This window comes from Sus scrofa, chromosome 2 (assembly GCF_054392235.1).
Source record: "Sus scrofa isolate SSC_HxYL_T2T_F1_AM1 chromosome 2, Sscrofa_HxYL_maternal_Yorkshire_Landrace_v2.0, whole genome shotgun sequence".
NCBI lineage: Eukaryota > Metazoa > Chordata > Mammalia > Artiodactyla > Suidae > Sus > Sus scrofa.
In genome coordinates, this window is record NC_139384.1 from 13,740,042 (window position 1) to 13,763,757 (window position 23,716).

General features: G+C 51.5%; 1 protein-coding gene across 1 annotated transcript in view; it reads right to left on the reverse strand.

The window, feature by feature from the left end:
- Positions 1–2,302: 2,302 nt before the first annotated feature.
- The window catches only part of P2RX3 (purinergic receptor P2X 3), a 32,879-nt gene continuing 11,465 nt past the window's right edge, over positions 2,303–23,716 (reverse strand). The window contains exons 8-12 of the mRNA XM_003353865.6: positions 23,048–23,184; positions 5,196–5,289; positions 4,901–4,966; positions 4,128–4,205; positions 2,303–3,432 (exon numbers count right to left, since the gene is read on the reverse strand). Of these exons, the coding sequence (XP_003353913.1) occupies positions 3,319–3,432; positions 4,128–4,205; positions 4,901–4,966; positions 5,196–5,289; positions 23,048–23,184 (489 nt within the window). The 3' untranslated portion in view covers positions 2,303–3,318. The remainder of the gene's footprint in view (positions 3,433–4,127; positions 4,206–4,900; positions 4,967–5,195; positions 5,290–23,047; positions 23,185–23,716) is intronic.

Below are 23,716 nucleotides of genomic sequence, written 5' to 3' on the forward strand. Positions count from 1 at the left end.
ATCCTTAACGACTGAGCAAGGCCAGGGAATTGAACCAGTGTCCTCATGGATACTAGTAGGTTTTGTTAACCGCTGAGCTACGATGGGAACACCAGCAGGCTAAGTTTTTTTGCTTGTTTTTTTTTTGATTTTTTTTGTCTTTTCAGGGCCACACCTGCGGCATATGGACATTCCCAGGCTAGGGGTCTAATCAGAGCTGTAGCCACTGGCCTACACCACAGCTCACGGCAACGCCAGATCCTTAACCCACTGAGTGAGGCCAGGGATCCAACCTGAAACCTCATGGTTCCTAGTCGGATTAGTTTCTGCTTTACCGTGGCAGGAACTCCTTGACACTGTAATTCTTAAAGCATCAGGAGCAGTGGGAGTGGGGGTAGGGAGGATGCGCTCCGCGTAGGTGGCTCTGAGACTGGTACTTTGACTGAATGGCAAGCTTCCTCTTATCAGCCTCTACTTATCTCCTTCCTGGGGAATGGGCTCTAGCCATTCCCAGTATTCCAGTATACTGCCAGCCAAGGCCAGAGGTAGAAGGAGGGAGGAGAGTGGTGAGCGGGAAGGGTGCCTAGACCCTTCCAGACTGAAGCTTGCTTGATGCAGGCCACAGTAAATTAGATGTCCTTTAACTATCCAGCACAGCCTCAACTTCAACCATTATATATTCATTCCTTTGGCTGTTTAAGGCCTTTCAGTTTTGAAGCCCTTGATTAAAGAGCACCTATTCTTAGGAGAAGAAACTCTTGAGTGTGCTATCTCTTAATACCTCTGGGAGATTCACTGGTAACTTGCTGAGAACAAGGTTTTGTGAGAAGGTACACAGAAGGGAAAAATGTGTTTAACTGTTAGTGGGCATGGGTGGGGAAAGTGGAGAAGAAAAACTATTAAAATGGAGATAATGAAGCAGAGAGTGCTGTGTTCGCCTTTTTCTCTTCCTGGGACCTTGGAAGACTACATTCCTCAGTATTTCTTCTAGGAAAGTTGGGCTCTGCAGCTCGATCCTCAGTCTGGCCAGTGCAATGTGGTTGGAAGTGACAGAAGCCCCATCCGGGCCCGGGCTTTCAATGGTCCCCGTGTTCCTCCAGTTCTCACGTTTCTTGCCACAGTGATCTGGGAGTCCGTGTGTGTCTCAGGTGGCCTAGCTGCCAGGTGGAGGGGGCTGTCCAGCCTCCTTTCTTATATTATATCCTGAGATTTTGCAGTTTCCTTGTTACCGAGGCAAAACCTGGCTTAGCTGAACACCTATAGAAAAGAAGGTGCCAACAAACTTAGTTTTCCCCAGGCCGTTGTGGCACCGAAGTCAAGATCCCAGAACATTCCTGTGATCCTACCCTCAGCCCAGCCTCCTGAGAGCTGGATTCACTTGGGATGCCTGTGGGACTCCTGGTTGGCCAATCCAGGGCTGCTTCCCTCAGGTGTCTGCTGGTCACGTCACCCCTAGGCTGCCCCTGGGGAAGTGTTACCATTCCATCCTAAGGATGGGGTGGGGGGTGAAGGCTGAGCAGGGAAAGGGGTGATGGGCCTGGTGTGGGGGAATCTTACTGCCCCTCCCCCTGGGGTGGGGGATCACTGGGGTGGGCCTTTGCAAGTGCCTACAGCTTGGTCCTCCCAAACTACTCCCCAGGCTGCCCCTACCCCATTTCCCGCACCTTCTATAGAGGGGCCAGCCTCCACAAAGAGTCAAACTTGTTTCTGCTAAGACCTCATGATCAGGCCTGTGCTCCAACCTTTCCAGAACATTTACTGGGAAGCAAGTGAGAAGTGAAATGTATAGGGAGTTCCTGCTAAGGATCTGGCATTGCTGTAAGCTGTGGTATAGGTTGTAGATGTGGCTCAGATCTAGAGTTGCTGTGGCTGTAGCTCTGATTCGACCCCTAGCCTGGGAACTTCCATATGCCTAGGTGCAGCCCTAAAAAGGAAAAAAAAAAAAAGAAGTTGACTGTATACTCTAGGGCCCACCGAAGTCCCTTCTAATACCTAATTCTGTGCCATTTGTAAAAAGACGACCCATATTGTATATGCTTCAGGCTTCAGAAAACCTGGATCTGCTTCTGAGTTCTGCCCTGGTGAGATTCCTGGGTCTCCACTGTGGAAAAGCCTAGAAATGGGAGGGGGTGTCGGGAGCAAAGGGAAGCAGGTGGGCTTGGTCTTGCTCAACAGCCTTTGCAGCCGCCTGCTCCCACCTCCTTTCCTGAGCAGCAGGACACCTGGGTCTCTTTGGGCCCGTAACTGTATAACTCCAGACAAGTCACTTTTCCTCTCTGGCCTCAGTGTGTTCTTCCATAAGCAAGAGAATCAGACAAGATGGTTCCTAAAACCCTTTTAGTTTCTGACATTAGAAGACCGACCATCTCATTAGGGCCCCGCGGGGAAAGCCCTGCTGAACTCCTGCTGGCAGGGTGCAGGGTGTTGGGTCTTACTGGACCTTTTCATCACCGTGTTCCCAGGTCTGGGAATCCCATCCCACTCTGTGCGTGGGTGGGGGGGGGGCGTGTCCTACACAGCTGTGCAGTGAGGGGCCCAGATGTGTGTGGGCACGTGGAGGTCCCAGAGAAAGCAAGAATGGCCCCTGCTCTGGCTTGGGCTGAGGGAAGGAAAAATTCACTGACAGTTACGCCTCCTGTTTCCTTCTGAATTGGGGACCCACTCTAGTCTGAGAAAGAGGCCCTGCACTGGGGTCTGGCTGGTTGCCCCTAAAATGGGACCTGCCGCATTCCTGGGGATGGGCTGGGGCTTACTTTACGAAGCCGACCCCAATCCTGGTCAAAGCAGAGGAGCCTGAAGCAGCAGTGCCGACACCCCCTGGGCGTTTGTTCTCTCCTTGTGGGGTGTGGGTGATGGAGTTAATCAGACCTGGGTTCAAATCCCAGCTCACTCAATTCCTGGCTGTGTGGCCTAGGGCAAGTGACTCAGTCTCTCTGAGCCTCAGTTTATCTTCAAACTAGGGAAACGAATCTCTACCTCATAGCACTGTTCTCAGGATTAAAGGAGATAATGGGTGTGAAAGTGCCTGGCACCCGGTAGGCCTTGTGGCCGCTAGTTATTACTATTATTATCTCTACTCTGTGGAAGGGGGGGCAACTAGGTACCACTGCCCTGAGGGTCCTGGGAGGCAGACAGGGGTGAGGCAATGGGGTGCAGGTGAGACTGGGGTCTTGGCAGGGAGCACGACCTGTCTGTAGAGGATTGGTGGGGTCAGACACTTTGTGGGTGGCCTCGTCGGGTGAGCAGCAAAAAGGAGAGCCCCTCTCCCTCCCATACCACCCCCGCTCAGGTGGGGAGGCCTGGAGCCCAAGGGTGAGGGTGGGGCCCAGGGAAGAGGACTTAGTGGCCAATGGAGTAGGCCCCCGAGTCTGTGGACTGCTTCTCCTCCGTGGTCTGGTCACTGGGGTACACCGGGTTGGCCGAGGCTGTGATCTTCAGCGTGGTCTCGTTCACCTGCAGGCAGGAGGGCAGGCATGATGGCGCTGTGACTGTGGGCAGGGTCCCCCCATGGGCCCATCTGACAGCCAGCCATCAGGGCTTTTTTTTTTTTTTTTTTTTTTTGCTTTTTTAGATCTGCACCTGTGGCATACGGAAGTTCCCAGGCTAGGGGCTGAATTGGAGCTGAAGCTGCTGGCCTACACCACAGCCACAGCAATGCCAGATCCGAGCCTCATCTTCAACCGATACCACAGCTCATGGCAACACCAGATCCATAACTTGCCGAGCAAGGCCAGAGATCGAACCCGCATCCTCATGGATACTAGCAGAGTTCGTTTCCACGGAGCCACAATGGGAACTGTGCAGTTAGAGCTTAAGGTCTGGTCACTAAAGGAGTTAGAGTAAGTCTGAGCAATCCTAAGATTCTTAAACCTGAGCTCACCTATAGCAGGACTTGTCCTGCCCCAGAAACAGAGAGGGGACAATGTGTGGATGGGGACATTGACAGTGATGACCACAGAGCCCCCAGGGCTCTCCACAGAGCCCATGCTTAGCCAGACTGCCTCTGATCCGGACCCCAGATATGCCCTGAGGCCCAGTGAACTGCCCTGCAAAGCCCCCAAAAGGTGAGCTCCTGAGAGCATCGGGCCCAGGTCCCCTCCCTGCCCTGCCCCTCTACCTCTCGGGATACGCACCCTGGCCCCACTCACCTCCTCAAACTTCTTGGCTTTGTACTGGTCAGCGCCCTTGAGGAAGTTGAGCAGGATGATGTCACAGAGGACAGTCCCCTGGAGGAGGAAAGGCAGGGTGGCTTGGAGGAGCTGCAGGGTCAGAGTGGGGTGGCAGGAAGTGTGGGCAGTGGGCAGGCCTGCCCTCAGGCAGAGAGAGGTCAGAGTGGGGTGAGTCCCCAGGCCAGGGATCAGATCTGAGCCGAAGTTGTGACCTAAGCAGCAGTTGCAGCAACACTGGATCCTTAACCCACTGGGCCCAGCCAGGCTCCCAAGACGCCACTGATCCTGTTACACCACAGTGGGAACTCCCATCCAGGGGGCTTTGCAGGGGCTTTACAGGGTTTTGCAGATGTCTTCAGGACCCGCCTCCCCAGCCCCTAGGGGTGAGCCCAGACTAAAATGCAGAGGGACTGTGGGGGTGGGAGGGGGTACTAATCCTTGGGGGTTGGGCTCTTTCCCTGCCTTGCCAGCTGGCTCTGCTCCTCATCCAGGCTCTGAGGTCTGAGAACCTGGGCGTCTCCTCCCCGCCTTCAGGGTGAGGAACAGGCACTTGGTAACAAGTGGGAGGCTGCCTCTGAGGCAGTGAAGGCTCCATGATTGGAGATGTTCATCGAGGGTGGACCCAGCAGGGTGGTGGTGGCAAGAGGCTGAGCTCACATTCTGGGCAGAAGAGAGTCATTCCCTCCCACCCCTGCCAGCCCGGCCTCCACTCTGAGCGGCCTCCTGTCTGGGCCTGGAGGGACTGAACTCACCACACCCACGGAGGTGAAGGCTGCCACGGAGCTGATGATGGTGGGGATGATGTTGAACTTGCCGGCCTGTGTGCGCAAAGATCAGGGCGAGTGAGCAGAAGGTCCGGCAGGACTGGTGCATCCTGAGGCTGCACCTGGACTCCCCGGCCTGGGAGATGGTGGAGCCAGAGGGTTCTTGATGGATGAGCAGACCCCACGTGCTATGGACATGTGATCAGAAGGGACCCCACCCCCTTGAGGAGCCTCTTCAGGGCCCAGGCTTGGTGGACCCCATCTGCGCAGAAGAAGGACTCACATTCCCATACACCAGCACGTCGAAGCGGATGCCGAAAGCCTTCAGAAGTGTGCGGTACTCGCTGCCGTTCTCCATCTTGTAGTACTTGGCAAACCTGGAGGCCAGAGGGAGGTAGGTGGGTCCCACTGGGGGTTCCTGTCTCTCCTGCCTGGACCTTCGGAGTCCTCTAGAGCCCTATGACCTTCGCCACTGAGCAACCCTTACTGATGGTTTGGTGGGACACCTGCCATGGTCCTCCCTGTGTGGTCAGCTGATCCCCTGGACAGGCATCACCTCAGGGGCTTGTTACAAAGGCAGGTTCCCAGGCTCTCACCCTGAACCCTTGGAATCAGCATCTCTGGAGGTAGAGCCCAGGACTCTGCCTTTTAAATAATTGCTCTAAATGATTCTGATGTACATGAAAGTTTGTGCCCTGCCAGACTCTAAGTTTCTGCTGCTCTGTTTGAGCATCCCAGGGTCCAGCAGGCGCTCCCCTCTCCACGGGCTTCTCAGCCTACTTGGGATCAAAACCTGGTTCTGCCACTTGCCAGCCGTGCAACTTGGGCCAGTTATTTGACCTCTCTGAGACTCAATTTCCTCATGAGTGAGTGGGAGTAATACAGAAGTCCTGTCTCAATGGGTTGTCATAAAACCACACCTGTCTGGGGTTGAGAACAGTGGCTGGGACAAAGTAGGAGCCCAGGAAACGGTCACTGGTGTTGGCTGTTGATACTGCTGAAGAAATTTCTAGAGCGGTTTATAGAATAGTTTAAAAAGATACTTTCAGACTCCTCATCTCACAAATCTGTAGGATAAGGATGTGATTGCTCAATATTTATTTCTTCTTCTTCTTTCTTTTTTTTTTTTTTTTTTTTTTTTGTCCCACACCAATGGCACATGCATGTTTCCAGGCTAGGGGTCCAATAGGAGCTGTCGCCGCCAGCCTATGCTACAGGCACAGCAACATTAGATCCTTAACCCACTGAGGGAGGACAGGGATTGAACTCTCATCCTCATGAATACTAGTTGGGTTTGTTAACTGCTGAGCCACGACGGGAACTCCTCGATTTTTCAAATAAGGCTCCCAGGGTTAAGTGACTGGTCCAGGGTTAACCAACTGGCTGTGACTCAGTGCTGGATTTGCCTGCCCTGTTCAAGAATTTGTCCTCTAGGGAGTTCCCACTGTGATGCCCCTCCCAAGGATGTTAGAATTTCAAACTGTCCTGCCGGGGAGCAGCAAGAACTCAGTCCAGGAGAGAAATAAAGGAGGCAGGAGGGTTAACAAGCACTCAAGGAAGAGCCGCTTTACCTCCTAAATGTCCCTACAGTCTGCTCCGGCTGCCCCCGGGGAACTCTGGAGTCAGGCAGAAGTAAGTCCTGGCTCCACTACTTGCTGGTGGTGTGGGGCCTTTTATGTGACTTAGCCCCCAGGGTTTACTTGCCAGGTCTATCAAATGGGGGTGCCCAGGCCCTCCTTGCAGGACTCTTGGTGAGAGGAGGGACCACCGAGAACAGCCCGTGGAGGTGTGTGCTCTCTGGATCTCACGCTGGACATCCTGCCTGCCCCTCTACACCCTGTCTCTGCCCTTCTCTAGGGGTCCCAGGAGCCTGCTCTTCAGAAATGGCTTCTACCTAGCTCCCTGCCCTCTGCTTCCAGTAGGGGTTCAGCCAGTGGGAGGCGCCCCCCAGGCAGCCAGAGGGCGAGAGGGAAGAAGGGTGGGGCGTTCAATCTCCCAGCTCCTCTGCTGGGCCTCTAACAGGGCCCAGAGCCTGTGGGTGGCCTGCCTACAGCCCCATCCCTCCCCAGGGTCTGAGACTGCTCCCTCCCCCTGCCCTGCCACCCGAGAAGGTGGTATCAGCTCTCCTGAGGCCCCTCTGGTCCTTCCCCAGGCTTCTAGGTTCCTTTACCCTGCATGTATCTTTGCAAAGAGTCCGTTCATTCGGTCACCCTTTGGTTTTTTCTTTTTTTTTTTCTTTTTTCTTTTTTTAGGGCTGCACCTGTGGCATATGGAGGTTCCTGGGCCAGGGGTCGAATCAGAGCTGCGCTCCCAGCCTATGCCACAGCCACAGCAACGCTGGATTGTTAACCCACGGAAGGAGGCCAGGGATCAAACCCACATCCTCATGGATACTAGTCAGGTTCTTAGCCCGCTGAGCCATGACGGGAACTGCCATTCAGTCACCCCTTTAAGATCACTGACTGTTTCTTCCCAGGACACCTGCCCTCACTACGCCTCATTTTACAGAGCAGGAAGCTCAGGTCTCTAGAGGTTTATCTGGGTTGGGGAAGAAGTTCAGGAGGAGGGTAGCACGTTTTCTGTCTCTTTCAGTGCCTGGGCATAGCAGGACCCATGTGGCTCAATAAAGCACCTGTTACCCCATTAAGGCTATAAGAAAGCTGTAAACTATTTGGTGAGAAAAAGGTTTCTGGGGAGCCTGACCTGCGAATGTGTTTCTTGGGGGCTTTGGAGCTGGAGAGGGGGTGGGGGCGGGACAGGGGGAGCAGGATGATCTTCTGGAAAGTGAGACCCAGAGTAAAAATGAGAGCGCCCCCTGAGAGCGCCCCCTTGAGGAGGCTGAAAGGACAACTACTGAACCCTAAGAACAAAGGCTTGGAGGACACGGAGAGAGGCACCTGCTACACCCTCCTTAGAAATAAGCTAAGTATGGTCTGGGTGGCGGCAGCAGAGAGCTTCTCAGAGCAAAGCAAAATGCAGCCAACTCAAGTTGCACCAGCAGCAGAGTCAGACAGACACCAAGGAAGAAATCTTGTCAATAAAGATGCGGAGGCCACGGAACCTAATTCTGCAAGGAGGCCTCTGGGGAGATTTTAAGCCAGTCTTCGAAAGAAGTACCTGGGAGGGGCTGAAGGCCCCCGGAAGTCTTCACTGTGGCTTTCAGGTTGGCCCGAGGCTAAGTATGAACCTTCAACACCTCTGCACCCACGTTTACAGAGCACCAGAGAAATACGCACATCTCAAGATAAGCCCCTCAAGTAACCTTACCAGGGCCCCACTGTCCCATTTTTCAGGTGGAGAGGCAAGTGAGAAGGTACTTTGCCTGAGCCAGAATTCTGATCCTCACTTACAACTCCAAGGTCTGTGCTCTTACCCCAGAACCGTCCTGCCTCTGTGCTCTAAGTGGCCATGAGGAACACAGGCAGCTCTGTGCTGGATCTCAAAGCATTTCTGTATTCCGTGTTCTGTCTCCTATCACTGGAGAATCCAGGCCCCTTGTCTGAGTGATATAGCAGCTGAGAGACGGAGGCCGGGCAAGGGTGGGAGGTGGGCCACAGACGTTCAGGGCAGGGTAGAGCCTGGGACCATGTCCTGAGGTCTACACCACCGTCCTGAGGCTGCCGCCGTGAATCCTGCTCTGACATGGACTCGGGGAACAGAAAGTCAGCATCCTGGGCACTGCCGTTCAAAGCAAGGCTGGCTAAATTTATCTTGGGAAGGAATGTGAAGGGAACAGGGAGGAAAACCAAAGCGGACTTGGTTTTCCTCCAGCACCTGCCTTCCAAGAGGCAATAAGCATGATAAGATCATTATCTCACCACCACCCACCCTCGGAGGAGGCTTGGCAGGGACTGACTGGTTCTCTTCCCGGGCAGGCGGGAGGAGGAACAGCATTCAGGGAGGGAGGCCCAGGCTGCAGATGGGAGGCGAGGGGAGGATCTATGCATCCTGACTTCTGCCCTGGGTGTGGCCAGTGCGGGTCAGGGAATCCAGCCCAACCCTGTGGCAGAGACTGGTTCCATGCTCACTGGAGTCTGGCTGATCTTCTCTCTTGGCATAGGGCTGAACCACATTTCCCAGCCTCCTTGCATCCTGCTGGGGCCCCATGACTGGTTCTTGTCAATGGACTGTGATGGAAGGGCAGAGATGTGGTAGAGCTTCCTCAGCCTCCCTTGTCTGGTGCTTGGGGGCCAGGGGAGAACTCAGGCTCTAGAGGAGACTGATCAGTAGGTGGCAGGAGCCTAGATCCCTGAATGACTGCATGGAGCTCCCCACCCATCCTAACCCACAGGGAACTGTGCCAAGAGCAAGACACAAACCTCTGTGCTAAGCCATTGAGATGAGGGGGGGTTGTTTGTTACAGCAGTTTACAAGATTTAGCTGACTGTTACAAACTCCTATAACGTTATAGTCGAGAAGACCGAGGCTCAGGGAGAAGGAACATTTGTGAAAGAACAAAGAACGCATTCAAACTGGGAAGTAGGGAGTTCCCGTTGTGGCTCAGTGGTTAACAAACCCGACTGGTAACCATGAGGTTGTGGCTTTGATCTTTGTATGTTGCAGACTTGGCTCGCATCCTGAGTTGCTATGACTGTTGGGTAGGCTGGCAGCTACCGCTCCGATTTGACCCCTAGCCTGGGAACCTCCATATGCCGCAGGTCGGGCCCTAAAAAGACAAAAGGCAAAAAAAAAAAAAAAAAAAAAAAACCCCAAAAAACAACCTGGGAAGTAATTCCAAACTATGACGTTTGGAGTGGATAAGCAATGAGGTCTGCTGTATAGCACAGGGAACTATATCCATTCACCATTCATGGATGGAACACGGAGGATAAAATGAGATAAAGAATATATATGTGTGTGTGTGTGTGTATATATATATATATAAAACTGGGTCACTTTGCTGTACAGCAGAAATTGAAAGAACATGGTAAATCAACTATAATAATTTTTTTTTAATTTGGGAAGTAATTCAAGACTCAACAGAGAGAGGGCAAATTCTAGTGATGCCACATTCTCAGGAATAACCTGCTAATAACCTGCTAATAACCTGGATGTGGTTCTACAGCTTCTTTTAACTCGCTTGTGTGTGTGTGTGTGTGTGTGTGTGTGTCACACATGCGGCATATGGAATTTCCCAGGCTAGGGGTTGAAATGGTGCTGCAACTGCTGCCTACTCCACAGCCACAGCAATGACAGGATCCAAGCCGCATTTGTGACCTACACCACAGCTCACAGCAATGCCAGATCCTTAACCCACTGAGCGAGGCCAGGGATCGAACCCGCATTCTCATGGATACTAGTTGGATTTGTTACCACTGAGCCATGATGAGAACTCCTAATTTGATTTTTTTTTTTTTTTTTGTCTTTTTAGGGCGGCACCTTGGCACATGGACATTCCCAGGCTAGAGGTCAAATCATAGCTGTAGCCACCAGCCTGCATCACAGCCACAGCAACACAGGATCTGAGCCACGTCTGCGACCTACACCCAGATCATGACAACGTCAGATCCTTAACCCACTGAGCAAGGCCAGGGATCGAACCTGCGTTCTCATGGATATTAGTCAGGTTCGTTTCCACTGAGCCACATCGGGAACTCCCTAACTCGATTTTTGACCCTGGGCAAGTCACTTAACCTTTCTGAGCTTTTTATCTCAACTGAGAGGTGAGAGTAAAAAGAGCTACAGGAAGGATGAAATGAGATGGTGTCTAGATAGAGTAAGTGCTTAAAGCATGTTCCTTTTCTTTCTTATCCTGAAATCAAGGTAAAGTAAAATAATACCTAGGTTTGTCTTCACCACTACACTCTCCTGCCTCCTGGAGATAATAACATTAGCAACAGTAACAGCCAACATACACCGAATGCTTACTGTGTACCTGGCACTGTACTAAGCTCTCTTCACCTATTAACTCATTTAACACATACGACTGCCCCATGAAATTCAGTACTGCTGTGACTCCCATTTTACAGATAAGGAATCAGGATCAGAGGGGTTGAGCCACCTGTCTAAAGTCACACAGCCAATAGTCAGTCAAGATGGGATTCAAAGCCAGACAGTCCAGTTCCAGAGCCCACACTCTTGGCCAGTATTCTAGACTGCTCTTGTTGTTGCCTGGTTTCTGTTAGATCCTAGCTAATTTCTTTCAGTTCTCCAGCTGGGAACCCCTTTTGCATTTGCAAGGTGGGTCTTGACACACAGAGTTATCCAGTGGGAGTAGAACAGAAAGCTGAGAAGAGCCACAAAGTGTCCAAAGAAGGACCCCCAGCCTCCTCTTCGGGGAAGGAGAAGGGGAAGGGGAGGGGATGAGCTACTGCATACCTGGGCCCTGATTTCTCCCCAGTCCTCTGATTCCTAGCTCTCTGCTGTGGTCTTCACGGCTGGGAAGTGGTGCTGATACTGACATTCAACACCTTGGCCTGGGGTCTTGGGCCCCGCCAACCTGGCTGGGTCCACCTTCCCAGCCTCACCTGCAGACCCCCTCACCGAATGCACATCACGCTACCCGCTTCCTGTATTCCCCAAACACATGCCATAGACAGAGAGTTCTGTGCCTTTGCCCATGCTGTTCCCCAACCCTCCCTTTTCCACCATGAAAACTCCTATTCATCCATTAGGGCCCAACTCAGTGACTTATTTTTTCCACATTCAACGGATCTCTTGAGAACCCCTGCCCTGTGCCAGAGGCAGTGCTAGGCACTGCTGAGCCATCGGCAAGCTCTGCTCTCATGCAAGGACAAGAGATACGAATGAATCATGCAATCCCATAAATAGGTAAACTCAGATGTTGGGCTAGGAAGGAAAGGAGTGCCACTCTCAGCACAGCTAGTGAAGACACTGGACTGGGGCAGTGGGTCAAGGAAGGCTCTTTGTGAAAGTGGCACAAAGGCTGAGACTTCGAGGATGGACAGATGAAAGGTAAGAAGAAGGTCAGAGCTGGGGCAGATTTCCTGCCTGAGGGGTCTGCAAGTCTTTCATGCAAAAGGATATAGTGTTTTTGAAGAAGCTCTGACAGAGTCAGATGGAAGAGGCAGGGCTGGGTCCAGCTCACCCTGGCTGCCAGAGTCAGTGTGTGTCTCTTTTCCCATTTCCACATTCAGGGACTTCACGCTTTAGCTTGAAACTGACCATGGTGGAGTATTTACACCACGGAAATTGGCAAGTGCTACAGATCAGCGCTCTGTTGTTGTTTTTTTTTGAAGATGCTCAGTGTTTTATTTTGTTTGTTTGTTTTTGCTTTTTAGGACCAAACGTGCAGCATATGGAGGATTCAGGGCCAGGGGTTGAATTGGAGCTGTAGTCACCAGCCTACACCACAGCCACAGCCAAGCCAGATCTGAGCCTCATCTGTGACCTACACTACAGCTCACAGCAACATCAGATTGTTTAACCCTCTGAGCGAATCCAGGGATCGAACCCACATCCTCATGGATACTAGTTGGGTTCATTACCGCTGAGCCCCAACGGGAACTCCTCAGTGCTCTGTTTCTTTTTCCCCAGTGAGCTGGTTTACCAGTGTAGCGCTGAGACTGTACAAGCCCCCTGGGCTACCTGTCCTGTCTCTGCTGGGATCCAGGCCTTTCCTCCACTACTCGCCACGACAGACTCTAGTTAATAACTGGGACTGTGGACTATGAGTCAGGTCTCGCTGTCCCTCTTTGCCCCAGGCCTACCCAATGCAGCAAGGAGAGGGGTAAACACTTGCTGGAGGGATAAATGGATTTCCTGACATTCTTGACATCTCCTAGATAAAGCTTAGCAAGAGTGGCCTCTGAGTTTCCTCCTCCTGACTGGCATTTCTGCATTTCTCCCAATTCTTTAGGTGGAGCTGATATGATGTGATAACAACAGGCTGTTTCTCTCCCCAACAGAAACATTTAGATCTGACAGCTGGCTGGGTGGGAAGGTAGGTGCTATTGGCGGGAACCAGCTCCTACGGAGGGGACAAGAAGCGGTAAAACGTAAAGTGGAGCGTGTACTCCTGCTGAGAGCTAGGCTGGAGTCTTCCACTCCCATTATTTCACTGAGGCCGCACAACCACGGCTGCACAGGATAGCTGGTGGCTTAGAGGCTCTGAAAGGAGACAGTCCCGGGCTGGTATCCCAGCTTTGCCACTTTTTTTTTTTTTTTTTTCTTTTTAGGGCCACACATGCGGCATGTGGAAGTTCACAGGCTAGGGGTCGAATTGGAGCCACCGCCACAACGATGCCAGATCCGAGCTGCATCTGCAACCTACACCACAGCTCATGACAATGCCAGATCCCTAACCCACTGAGTGAGGCCCAGGATCGAACCCAAGTCCTCATGGATACCAGCTGGATTAGTTTCCAAGGCACCACAATGGAAACTCCCCAGCTGTGCCACTAGAATTAGCTGCATAACTTGGGTTACGGTGCCTCGCCCGCAGCCTCAGTTTCCGCAGATGTGACATAGAGACACAGCAATAGCGGCAGGCTTGTCGGAGAGGATTTGGTGAGCTGCTGGAGATGAAGCCTCCACTGCACTAGCACAGAGCTTTCAGTGAGCATTTTCTACTGACCACCTGACCACACTGTCCAGATTCGCAGGCTCTAGGGAAGCACTGAAACTCTCCTCTGGCCACAGGGCCTGCAAGGGGCACAGCTGGGATCTTGACTCAGGCCTCTGGAATCCAGAGCTTCCTGCCCACCCCCTGCTGCTTCCCTGCCAGAAGAGCCAGAAAGGAGAGTTCACTGCAGCCTGGGTGGGCAGGGAGCTTGTTCAGCTGGTGCCTGTGAAAACACCTCAGCTGTGGAGGCAAGCACAGCGTGCCTCTGACCATGACATGCCAGAACGATCAGAGGAGAGGACAGAGCCGACACCTGTCTATGCTGAGCTGGGGGTGGGGAAGACAGGGAGGGGCACCGGAAGGGCTGGAGCCAGTGGGGTTGGGAGCCCCCCCTACCCCGACAGCCCCGGATTTGAAGGAAGCAGGACGATCACCCAAGGTGCTGACTGCCGTCCACTGACCCAACACCAGTCTGTCTCTGGTCGTGGCCTCCTGCGGACCGACCTCCACAGACCACATTCCTGCCCAGTTCCCCTCTGTTTGGTTTGTTTGTTTGTTTGTTTATGGATGAACCTACGGCATATGGAAGGTCCCAGGCTAAGGGTTGAATCAGAGCTGCAGCTGCCAGCCTACACCATAACCATAGCAACGCCAGATCCGAGCCACATCTGTGGCCTACTCTGAAGCTTGCAGCAACCCTAGATCCTTAACCCACTGAGCGAGGCCAGGGATCAAACCCGCATCCTCATGGATACTAGTCAGGTTCTTAACCTGCTGAGCCACAATGAGAACTATTCCCTTCCAGTTTCCGGGGCGTTTGGTTAATGGGAGGCACTGGCCGGGAACCAGAGGATGGGAAGGAGACTGAAGGGATATTTATTCCGCCCACTGCTTCCCTGCTTTGCTGTGGTTCTGCCTGTGGCCGTGGCTGCTGCTCCTTCCTGTCAAGGACCCTTGCTCTCAGTCAGGCTCCCACTTCTTCCACTGGCTGGGGGTCTAGGGATGGGAACAGCTCCCATGTTGCAAGGTCCTGGGTGTGTTTCTTCACAAAGCTGAGCGGGCTTTCCCCCCAGGCCCCTCACTGGACCCCTTGCTCTGTGACCAGACAGGACGCCCCCAAACACAGACCTGAATCGAACACTTCTGGAGCCTGACAGTATGGTGGGTGCGTGTGTGCCCATGTGCGTACATGCAGCGATAGATAAAGAATGAGTAAGTACAAAGTCAATTACCACAATAAATCACTTGTCAGAGGCGCTTCTGCAGGCAGGGCCAAGTGGAAGCTCCATTCCACTGTGATTATCTATCACAGGTCTATAAATAAGAGTGCGTGCTTCAGCAGCCCAAGCTTCCAAAGCCTTTCCTCAGACGCCCACATGCGCTGATTCAGACTTTTAGAGCTTGAAGGAGCCTTGGAGATGATCCCCTTTAACCAGCCCATTTTACAGAGGAGGAAACTGAGGCCCACGGAGGGAATGAGAGCTGTCAAAAAGTCACAGTGAGCACCTCTGGCAAGGCCTGAACCATAGCCTGTACGTCTCCTGACCCACAGCCTGGGTCCTGCTTCTGCTTCACCTCTGCCTCCTCTTAATTATCCTTGGCTTGCCCCAGCATCAAAAGTTGCTCACGTAAACATTTCTTAGGGGGTTCTCCTTGTTAAGAATCTGACCAGTGTCCATGAGGATGAGGGTTTGATCCGTGACCTCGAGGATCTGGCGTTGCTGCAAGCTGCGTTGGAGGTTGCACGTGCGGCCTGAATTCAATCTCTAGCCTGAGAACTTCCACAGACAGCCATAAAATTTTTCTAAAACATGTTTTCTGTTTTCGTTTTTAGGGCTACACCTGCAGCATATGGAAGTTCCCAGGCCAGGGATTGAATGCATGCCACATCAGCAGCCCACGCCACAGCTCTCAGCAGTGCCGGATCCTTTAACCTACTGCGCCAGCCCAGGGATTGAACCCGCACCTCTGCAGTGACCCAAGCTGCTGCAGTTGGATTCTTAACCCACTGCACCATGGCGGGGACACCTGTAGAAACATGTTTGTTATTTGGGTTCACGTTGATCATTTCTACTAGATTAAAAATTCCTAAAAAAAAAAAAATTCTTTGGTCATAGGAACTCGGTATTGTTCACCTGTGTGTCAGCCACACAAAGCCCAGCATGAGATGTAACTGGAAGTTAAAAGAGATGCGCAAAGGCCTCCCCACCTTAGCCAGGAGAGGTTTCCTGCCGCTGCCTGAATACCGCCAGGGAGAGAGAGTCCCTACCTGTGGGAGCCGCCCAACTCAGCTTTGGATGGCTCGCACCTTAGCAGTGCTTCTTCACGCTGAGCTGACATGTGCAGCCGTTGGCAGCCAACAATTGTTGGCTGAATGGAGAAGGGTTTTTTATCACCATGTACAAATCCCTTGGAGGCGCTCAGACATCTGTTTAGAAACCATCCATCTCCCAGGGAGGGGTGGAAATTCCTTCCTAAAGCAGGGACACATAACTGTTACAACAGCAGGAAAAACAGCAACAAACTTACGGGATCTGGATTGGACCTGTGAGGGAAAACTTGGGCCTGGAATTTGGGTGTCTAAGTGAAGGAGGTGGTGTTCTCAGCAAAGCTTTTTGCCTGGCGGGAAGTACTTTTGCCAGCTGAAATATACTGTTACAGTTGATCTGATACCGATGGGGAAATATCTCCTGGCAGACTCGCTGCAAGGAGGTGAGGGAACATCCTTCCAGCGGGCTGGGACACTTCCCCTTAGAGAAAGGCCCCAAAGCCATATTGATTTACTTGTGTTCCAGGAACCTAATCAATTCCAAAGGCAGATATTTAAAATACGGGTTCTTTTACAAATTTAGCATATTACTGTTGATTAATCTTTAAGGAGGCAGGGGAAAAATCACATGGACACAGAGTTAGAAGATGTCGCTGAGAGCCAGGTTACTGGCTGTCTGCTCTTGCAGCAATCTTTTTTTGGCCTCAGTTTCCTCATCTGTAAAATGGGGGTAATCCCAGTGGTCTTATCAGGATACTCATGGCTGTGAGCCCAGGCTCTGGAGCCAGCCTGCCAGGGTTTGGATTCCAGCTCTAGCACTATTTGCTGTTTGGCTCTGGGCAGAGAAAGGCAACCTCTGAGCCTCAGATTTCCAGCTGTAAAATGTTCCCTCTTCAGAGACCACGGGATAATCCACATAAGAGCACTTGCTAAGTCCCGGGCTCACTGGTTAGTGCTCGATGAGAGTTAGCCAATATTTTCTACCTGTAGTGTTGGTTGTTGGGAAGACAGGCTGGACATGAACATGACAAAGGGCTGAATAAATTCAGGATCACTCCAATTGCCTCGCCTCCCACCGTGAGCTAAAGAAAGTGAAGAGGAAAACAGATCGGGGAGATTTCAAGCAAGTTCGCCCCATCCAAGAGGGCCCTGCACGTGTTCCTGTGGCAATGATGGAAAAGGCTGCTTTTTAACACATATTCTATGGCTTTTGGAAGGAGAAAAATCCAGATTGCAGAAAGAACGATTAGAGCCAAGGGCGCACTTTGATTCCGTCTCTGTCAATTGGCCTAAGATCTTGCTGATCTGCACGTAGCAGCTTGGAAGCAGAGCATGCGCCAAATTTCAGAGCTTCACGAAAGCTGCCGTGGGTACGTTTCCAACGCCAAACGATCACTAGAAACACCTCCGGCACGAGGAACATCTAGCAGCTGAGCGGGTGTTTTTTGTCCCAGACACCAAGAGAGGAAATCCAAAACTGCATTGCCTTTTAGTAGCAAAGCTGTCTTAGGAACTCTCGGGAGAAACAAGAAATCAGACATTGCTAAATGCACCGTTCTGCTTGGGTCCGGCAAGCGGGACCGGAGGTATATTCTTGACGGCTGCCTTTTTTTTTCCCCCCGCAAGCAGTGCGATGGTAGAAGGTGTGCTTGGCTTTCTTCCTTCTATAACAACAGTGATAGATTTGGTTCCTGGGTTTGAGGACTGGTGCTCCTCTTCATTAGGCTGTATAATCTTGGGCAAATCTCAGTGTCTTTCTGAGTCTACCTTGGGGGTGCGGGGTGGGCAGTGAGCTGTAAATCTCGTCCAAAGCAGGTGTGAAAGAGCTTTGCAAACTCAACTCTAGAGGCTCTCAATCTGGGTGCAGGGATAAACTTTTTTTTTTTTTTTTTTTTTGGCCACGTCTGCAGCATGCGGAAGTGCCCAGGCCAGTGATCGATCAAACCCACACCACAGCAGTGACAATACTGAATGCTTCCTCTTAGGCCAGCAGGGAACCCTGGGGTAAGCTTTGAAAGGTCTTCGAAAATCCTAATACTATGCTGCATGAATATAAATGCAGAGAAAAAGGACAAACAAACACTTCCTGCCAAAGGAGCGGAACTGGGGGAAGAAAGGGAGTTTCCATGTCCTTCATCTGTATGTATCTGGCTGGCTGGCTAGCTTGGATTCATTACTCAGAGGCTGGATTTCACCTTATTTATAGAAAAAAGAATTACCCCCCCCCCCTTTGCTTGTTTTAGGGCCGCACCCACAGCATATAGAGGTTCCCAGGTGAGAGGTCGAATCAGAGCTGCAGCTGCCGACCTACGCCACAGCTCACAGCAACACCAGATCTTTAACCCACTGAGTGAGGGCAGGGATCCATCCGCCATCCTCATGGATACTAGTTGGATTTGCTTCCACCACGCCACAATGGGAACTCCATAAAGTATCTTTGTAAAAAGAAACTGCGCACAAAATTGCCCACAGGTATGAATCCATCCGTGTATTTTTCTTGAGCAATCAAAGCTTTTGCCAGGGGCATGAAAGGGGCAGAGGCCTCCACAGGTGAAGCAGGGCTGTGGTTTTACAAAAGGAAGTTGTCAGGCCTCGAGAACTGGTTGTCTCTCATCACGCTCCTCCCTGGCCCACCCTGAGCCCTGCTGCCTCGGCTTTGCTTCTGGCTGTGACCTCAGCTGGGTCACAGCTCCTGTCAGGGGGTCCCTCCTCCCAGCTCTCTGTGTCCAGGTGCCAGGAGCTGCTTCCCGCCCTCGTCCCTTCAGAGCTGCATGGTCACCAATGTCCTGTTACTGCCTCCAGACACTACACCATCATTTGTGGTTTCTCTCTACTCCCTTGAAACAGTCCCTTTATTCAAATTCTCCTCAAATTACCCAGTTTGCATGAGCCATCTGTTTCCTGCTGGGACCCTGACTGATACCGTATTTGAAGTTTGTATCATCTCTGCCTAGCCACCGACACACGCTCCCGTAGATTCACTGACACACTGGCACACACTCACCTACTCACACAGCTGACACACACATCCACTCACACCCAACCTGCCCACACTCCCTCATAAACACGCACGTGCGCACACATGCCTGCTCAAGGGCAAACTCACATGCAGCACTCACACAACAACGCCACCTGCTCCCAGCACTTTGGGGGAACGCGGTGCCCTGGTTAAAATCCTACTCTGCTGAACTCAGGGTGCCCTTGCCTGTCACCCTGTGCACCAAGGAACTGGTGACCCTTGCTGGATGAACCCACCAACCGCGCGTTCTCAAAGTACTTGGAAAGGGGTGTCATAAAAACACCAAATTAAAGTGGCCCCCGGCATCCTGAGCCATGAAGAATAGACCTAGGAGTTAAAAATAAAATCTTGCACCAAATTTCATGTAGGGACTGATGGAAACCTTCAGGAGATCAGTCAGATTAGGAGGAACTTAGATGGACAGCTACCAGGTGCTTTGGGTGGGAGTGGAAGGGGGACAGATTTTAGCTGAAAATGAGGTCACCTTTCCAATAATCGGAGCTGTCAGTGATGGACAGGCCATCTTGGCAGGGGGCGGGGAGGGGGCTGCACCCCAGAGAGACTGATGCAGGAACTGGGAGAAAATGACCTCTTAGGCTACTCTAAGATGCATCCATGACCCCAGGCTCATCATGTCTTCCTTTGGAGGGTCTGCTTCCTCATCTGTTTTTTCGTTTGTTTGTTCTTTGCTTTTTTAGGGCTGCACCCACAGCATATGGAGGGTCTCAGGCTAGGGGTCTAATTAGAGCTGTAGCCGCCGGCCTACACCATAGCCATAGCAACACGAGATCCGAGATTCGTGTACAACCTAAACCACAGCTCACGGCACAACACCAGATCCTTAACCTGCTGAACGAGGCCAGGGATCAAACCCGTGTCCTCATGGATACTAGTCGGGTTTGTTAACTGCTTCCTCATCTGTTAAATGACCACCTTAGTCTAGGTGTTTTTGAAGGGTCTTCAACAGCTAAAAACTCTCCAGGTCTCTGATGCTGCAGGCCAAGGTCCTCAAAGGCTTGGGGCGGGGGGGGGGGGGGGATTTGGAAAAGGAGCTGCAGAAGTAACTAGTGATGGAAGCGTGAATCTCTAGCTGCCTCTGGATGTCTGGAGTTTGCAGATTAAAACAAGGCTGACTCTTGGCTGAATGAGTCCATGTCCCCCAGAGCAAAGAGCAACAGCAGGATATTGGCAAGGAAGAAAAAAAAAAAAAAAAAAAAGGTCTGGCCTCTGTTGGAGCGGGAGAAAGAGATTAATTTGCTTGGGAGACAAAAGGCCAGGGTAGGGATGGTGCCTGAGCAGCTGCTAATCTTTTCGCCTCTTTGGCCCTCAGATTCCTCAACTTTAAGTGGCGGATGAAAGTGTCCACCACACTGATGGCGTTTTTCTGAGGATGAACAAAGGTGAGTGTCCCGAGCCTTCCTAGTTGGGATGGAAAGCAGCCAAGAAAACAGGTTTGCAGCAGGTGCCCATGCTTCCTGGCTCTGTGACCTTGAGAGAATTATTTAAGTCAAAAGCCTCCTTTTTCTCATCTGTGAAATGGGGGCACCGAAGCCCCTTCCCCGGGGTGGGGGGGTGTTGGGGAGGAACTGTAAGCCAAAGCACACAGGAGGCTCTGCACATGGGGCAGCTCTCTAGCAGAGAGCTTTGAGGGTGTCTACAGAGCAGACACATCCTTTTTTTTTTTTTTTTTTTTTTTTCAGGGCTGCACCCACAGCATGTGGAGGTTCCCAGGCTAGGGGTCAAATTGGAGCTGTAGCTGCTGACCACAGCCACAGCCACATCAATGGAGGATCTGAGCCATGTTTGTGACCTACACCACAGCTCACAGCAATGCCGGATCCTTAACCCACTGAGCGAGGCCAGGGATCAAACCCTTGTCCTCATGGATACTAGTCGGGCTCGCTAAGCACTGAGCCACGATGGGAACTCCTAGAGCAGACACATCTTAGAGCATTTTAGGAACTGTGCCGTGGAGGGGCTGAACCTGGCTATGACCCTTTATCTCTCATCCGAGGATCTAGAAAGGTGGCCTGGAGCCTCCTTGTGGGGGCCCTTAGCTTAGCCTTGGGTGTCTGAGTGGTGCCAGCCACTTGAAGGCAGCGTGAGGGCAGTGGGTGGGCACCCAGGAGAGGGACTGGAGGGAGCTTGGGCAGAGCCCTCTGCCCGCCACGGCCTCAGAGATTCCCCCTCACCCAGGCTACTTCTCAGACCCTCTGGAAACTCAAATCACAAGGGTAGAATCGAGCAGCTTTGCCTCTTCATACTCCAGCCCAGAGGTCTGGGGTGAGGGGCGGGTCACCTGGGACCCACACCTCTCAGGGGGTTTTCCTTGGGCCCCTGGGGATTACATTGCGGGGTCCTTAGACACCCCCTAACTTGTCTCCCCACATGTAACCCCAGCTTATTTAGGATCTGGTCTGTCTTGTGTCCTGCTGTGTCTGGGGTCGTAGGGGCAGTGTGTGTGTGTGTGTGTGTGTGTGTGTGTGTGTGTGTGTGTGTGTGTGTGTATGTGTGCGTGCGCACGTGCACAGGTCAAGGCACTACAAATTTGCGAGAAAGGACTCCAAATCAAGTCTTCTTTAAATGAAAGACTTTGTTCTAAAGCTGTATGAGACCAAGAGTTGGGGTCTTCATATTAGCTCTATTCTTCATAAGCTCTCCTTTCAAATGAGCGATCTGGAGGATTGAAGAATTCCCCATGGCCAGAGGGAAGTTATGCAGAGGAAAGCTTGCATTTTAGATCACACGAATTTTATTAATACGTTACTATTTTAAGCCATCGTACAAATACCCTTTGTATTGATTTCAGTGTGATGCACTGACTGAATAAATATGCCAATTTCTGCCAGGGAGCCAAACAGTATTTTTAACCTACTTTAAAATATGTGTTGTTTCCTATGGGTTTTTTTTTTTTTTTTTTAAGTTTAGAGTTGACTATGAAGGCACTTTCAATTTTAAAAAATTCTTCTTTCCAGAGAATACACATCTATTTTAAACTATTAAATACAAAGCTGAATGGGTGGATACTTATTTTTTTTTAAACTATGAATAAAGATGGTGAGAAAAGGTGAGATGACTTCTTTGGCTATGAGTGCCATTATATTGCAAGCTACCCCATGACAAAAGGAATTTGCATATATAGCTGAAATGTATTCTCAAATATATTTTTTCCCTGATTCCTGCCTATTCATTTCATTTAGTCTGTTTAGTGTATACGCAGCATTGTGTACTTAATCAGGGTCCTGCTGGAAACTTCAAGATCTTAAAAAATTAAGAAAGAAAAAAAAAAAAGCAACAACTCCAGAGAGCTGAAGCTTTTCACACACTGGCTGATACACTCCTCGAGATAATAATGATACCACTGCCATTTCAGAGCTGGGGAAATGAGGATGGGAGAAGGTCAAGGGCTTTTCAAGGGCTTTCAGCTGGTTCCCAAGAGTTTATCTCCAAGTACTTCTTTTTCTTCAAAGTGGGGGGGGGGGGGAGCCCTCATGTCTCAAGACCATTGGGAATGTAAATTAGATAATATTTAAAGATTGGCATGAGTTCTTGTTTAGAAAGACCCCGATGAACCTTTGTAATTGTCCTTTGTGACTCAGATGAAATCTCCTGGTTATGGACAGAAAGGCAAAATGCCCACCTTGTAAAATGATACCAGCTACCACTCTAAGAGCTTTGCAGATCAAGAAAATCTCAAAAAATTCAGGGACAGGAGAAGGAGTGGGGCTGCTTGGCGCATTACAGCTTCAGAGCCAGAGCTAAGAATCGGGTCAGAATCACAGAACCCAACATTTCAGGAGACCCTGGTCACGTGGCCCACCTGGGAGCATGACTCTTCCTCACAGTCCCTCCCTGTGACTGGGAGCCACTGGCTCACAGGATGGCCTGCCATCTCGGAGGGGTTGACTGTTGGAAAGTCCTCCCTGATTTTAGCTGAAACCTGAGGGGGGCACAAGGGACCTTCTCTTCCCAGGATGCATTGTTGCTGGAGGTCTAGTTCTTTTTTTTTGTCTTTTTGCTATTTCTTGGGCCCCTCCCACGGCATATGGACATTCCCAGGCTAGGGGTCGAATCAGAGCTGTAGCTGCCAGCCTACGCCAGAGCCACAGCAACGCGGGATCCGAGCCGCGTCTGCAACCTACACCACAGCTCACGGCAATGCCAGATCCTTAACCCACTAAGCAAGGGCAGGGACCAAACCCGCAACCTCATGGTTCCTAGTCGGATTCGTTAACCACTGCGCCACGACGGGAACTCCTGGAGGTCTAGTTCTTTAGGTCAACCCTGCCTACTTTTCCCGATGTCCCAGGGGACGGGGGTTACCTGAAGTTGTAGCCAGGGGAGATGCTGCTCTTTTCAGAAATGCCGTCAAGTCGGGTGAATGAATATTTGGGGATGCACTGGTCCCAGGCCTTGTCCAGGTCGCACACCCAACCGATCTTAATGCCCAGAACTCCGCCCTGGATGGAGAAAGGGGGCAGATCTGAGCCCTCCCACAGCCTGCCAGCTCCCTGTCCTCGGCTGGAGTGGATGAGGCCCCCCAGGGGTGGGGGAATTGTGACAATTATACACATGATTTCTTTCCTTTCTTGTTTGTTTGTTTTCGTTTTTGTTTTTAGGGCCCCACTTGCAGCACATGGACGTTCCCAGGCTAGGGGTCAAACCAGAGCTGTAGCTGCCGGCCTATGCCACAGCCACAGCAATGTCAGATCCGAGCTGCTTCTGTGACCTACACCGCAGCTCACGGCAATGCTGGATTTAACCCACCGAGTGGGTCCAGGGATTGAACCTGCAAACTCATGGTTCCTAGTCGGATTCATTTCCGCTGTCCCACTACAGGAACTCCCCCTCTTTCCTTCCTTTAGGTGGAGGATGGATGTAGGGAGAAAGAAGAGTAAACTGTCATGTGTTGCTTGGCAAAGAAGTACAGTAACTTAAACCCTTGAGCCTCTAAACTCTGTTTTTGGTATCTTTAGTTCCTTTGCTACAACC